This window comes from Eurypyga helias, unplaced genomic scaffold (assembly GCF_000690775.1).
Source record: "Eurypyga helias isolate BGI_N326 unplaced genomic scaffold, ASM69077v1 Scaffold11287, whole genome shotgun sequence".
NCBI classification, from domain to species: domain Eukaryota; kingdom Metazoa; phylum Chordata; class Aves; order Eurypygiformes; family Eurypygidae; genus Eurypyga; species Eurypyga helias.
The window spans coordinates 10,493-13,134 of NW_010261111.1; the positions used below are offsets into that span (position 1 = coordinate 10,493).

Genomic DNA, 2,642 nt, shown 5'->3' on the forward strand with positions numbered 1-2,642 from the left:
GTATTTCAGGAGTGAATACACCGCAGACAGAAAGAGTTTTTCCATCCACGTTTTATGCTCAAAAGCAGCTTTTCAGTAGGTCAGTTCGTGGAGGAGGATGGTGGGGGAAGGGAATATCTAAGTCAAGTCCCGAGGCAAAAACTTCTCATTCAGATTTTGGGACCAACTGCAGAACTACTGTAATATCATAAAGAGAATAAAAAATGACCAGTACCAAAGGCGCAGCCAGGAATCCTCAACCCCCTTCACAATTTGTGCCAATTTAAGGTCTCATCTAGCTCGATAAAATGAGTACATCCACTTACTCCACGATATGCAGACAAGTCTCTCTACACTGAAATGTATTTAAACCGTAGATCGTCTCTTTGGATGTCTCTACGCAACACACAGAGAGCATTAGGGGAGCTTAATGGAATCCAAATTTTTCTCTGGAATTTGCTGATAATCTTTTTTGAAACTAAAAAAAAAAAGAAACCAAACAAAAACCACCCAAACCTGACCACGAAGCAAGTACTTCCAGCATGAAAACAGATGCTAAATCACTGCAGAATTACTTAGATCATTTCACATTAATAATGTAACATGGGTGCGCAAGAGAAGACCTAAAGGACGGGGCTGGGAAGGGAGGGCAGCAGGGGATGGGGGGAGATGGAAAGGTGGAAGGATTGCATTAAAAGGCCTCTGGAGTGTATACCTCTGCATCTTTTAAAGATCATACACCTGAAGTGAACATCACCCAAATAAAATAAAGGAAGGATGGGGGGGGGAAATTAAAAAAATTGAGATGCTGCCTTTTCTTCCTGTTTTAAAAGGGTTGCGGGATGGGGATTTAAAAAAAAAAAAAAAAGAAAAAGAAAGAAATCATGCATCTCAAACAACCAAGGATTTCACAAGGCCACAATGAAATTTGCGGATGTGTCTGTACAAATCCCCAGACTGTGTGAACCGTCTCTCGCACCACTTGCACCCGTGGGGTTTCTCCCGGGTGTGAACCACCGCGTGGCGGCTGAGGTTGTGGGAATACTGGAAGCTCTTCCCGCACTGGCCGCAGGTGTAGGGTTTCTCCCCCGAGTGAGTCCTCTCGTGCCTCTTTAACGTGTACATGCAAGAAAAAGTCTTTCCGCAGAGGGTACAAGTGGGGACGGACCCGTCAGGGGACAGGCGGGTCCGGGAGCCGTCCTTGTCGCGGAAGTGAGAGCTCAGGTGCAGCTGAAGGATGTGGGGGCTCGGGAACACCTTGCTACAGAGGGGACAAATGCAGATATGCCCGGGAGGCACGAGGACGCCCGAGGAGATGTCCGACGAATCCATGTCATCCTCGCTCTCGTCTCGCTCTTGATCTATATCCTCCTCTCGGGCATGAGAGCTGCCATTCCCCGCGAACATGTGTCCTAACCCTGTCACTAGGCTTTTGGCTGAATTCCCAAAATGCTGACTCTCCGGACTCCTGGCTTCGCTGTCCTCCTGATCTGACAGCAAGTCTTGTTCATCTTTAACAAGTGGCTCGGTACCCTGCTGCTGGCTGTCGGAAGCCAGCTGTCCAAAGACATAGGAGGGGTGTAAGGAATCTCTCCCCGGCACGGGCTTGAAAGACAAATCCAGCGCGCAGTCCACATCACTCGAAGCCAGGGGATGGTTAACAGACCTTTGGGACAAAGGTCCTGTGGAACTATTGACATTAGCCTTTGTTTTTCCAGCTGCTGCGGCGCACGGTTCTGCCTCCGTCGGCACAGAGCTGACACTTATATGATCAGAGGACCAGGCGGGGTGACTGCTGACCTTTTCTTTGCCTGCTGCTCTCTCGTATTCTGCAACGCTGAATTTTTGTTTGTTTCCTGGGTCAAACTCGTGGACCAGGGGCACTCCGGCGTCTAGAAAATGCTCCGCTTTCTCCAAACCAGCCGTCTCATCATTAATCTTCTCTTCCGAACATAATTCTTTATCTTTCAACTTGCCCTTGCAGACTTTCACAATGTCATACATGTGAAGGTAGCTAGCCGCAGCCAGCACATCTTCGACCGGGAGACTGTTGAATTCCAGCTTTCCCTCGTACATGAATTCGAGCAGCAGGCTGAAGGCAGGGGCTGTGACAATGTCACTGTTCAGATGCACAATATCCCTTTTGTCTAACTGGTCCCTGTAGAAAAGATGGAAGTACATACTGCAAGAGGCAAGAACGGCTCTGTGAGCTCTGAATTGAGCTTCTCCAACTAAAACAGTACAGTCACACAGGAAGCCCTGGTGACGCTGCTGACTCAGACACTGCAGCAACTGGCGGCTATGGTCTGGAAACTCCATTCTTCCTTCATAACCTGTTCAAAACAGGAAAAACTTGAATGCTACTGTAAACTAAAGCCTCCTAGCAGCTGTAACAAACAGATCGGCTTTTTGGTAACACAAGCCAAAGAAACAGCCTTGGAGATAACGTTTACTGTTAATTGTCTGTAATAGTTTGGGGGGGGGAGGGGGAGAAAAAAACCCAACACAACATGCTTCTCATCCTTTCGCACCTGCTCCAAACAGGAAAAACTTGATTGTAAGTAAACAAAAACTAGTAAAGCAGCAGCCCCTCCAACCTTTGTTTCTCCCACTAATCACTTTAATAAAATTAAGAGGAGGAAAGCACACACACACACACACAA

The 2,642-nt window shown here is 47.5% G+C and overlaps 1 protein-coding gene across 1 annotated transcript; it reads right to left on the reverse strand.

Annotated features, from left to right (window-relative positions):
• Positions 1 to 870: 870 nt before the first annotated feature.
• Positions 871 to 2,308, reverse strand: LOC104502766 (zinc finger and BTB domain-containing protein 18.2-like). Its single transcript, XM_010155249.1, has one exon. The coding sequence runs from the start codon at positions 2,296 to 2,298 to the stop codon at positions 871 to 873; it is 1,428 nt and encodes a 475-aa protein (XP_010153551.1). The 5' UTR covers positions 2,299 to 2,308.
• Between the last annotated feature and the right edge of the window lie 334 nt (positions 2,309 to 2,642).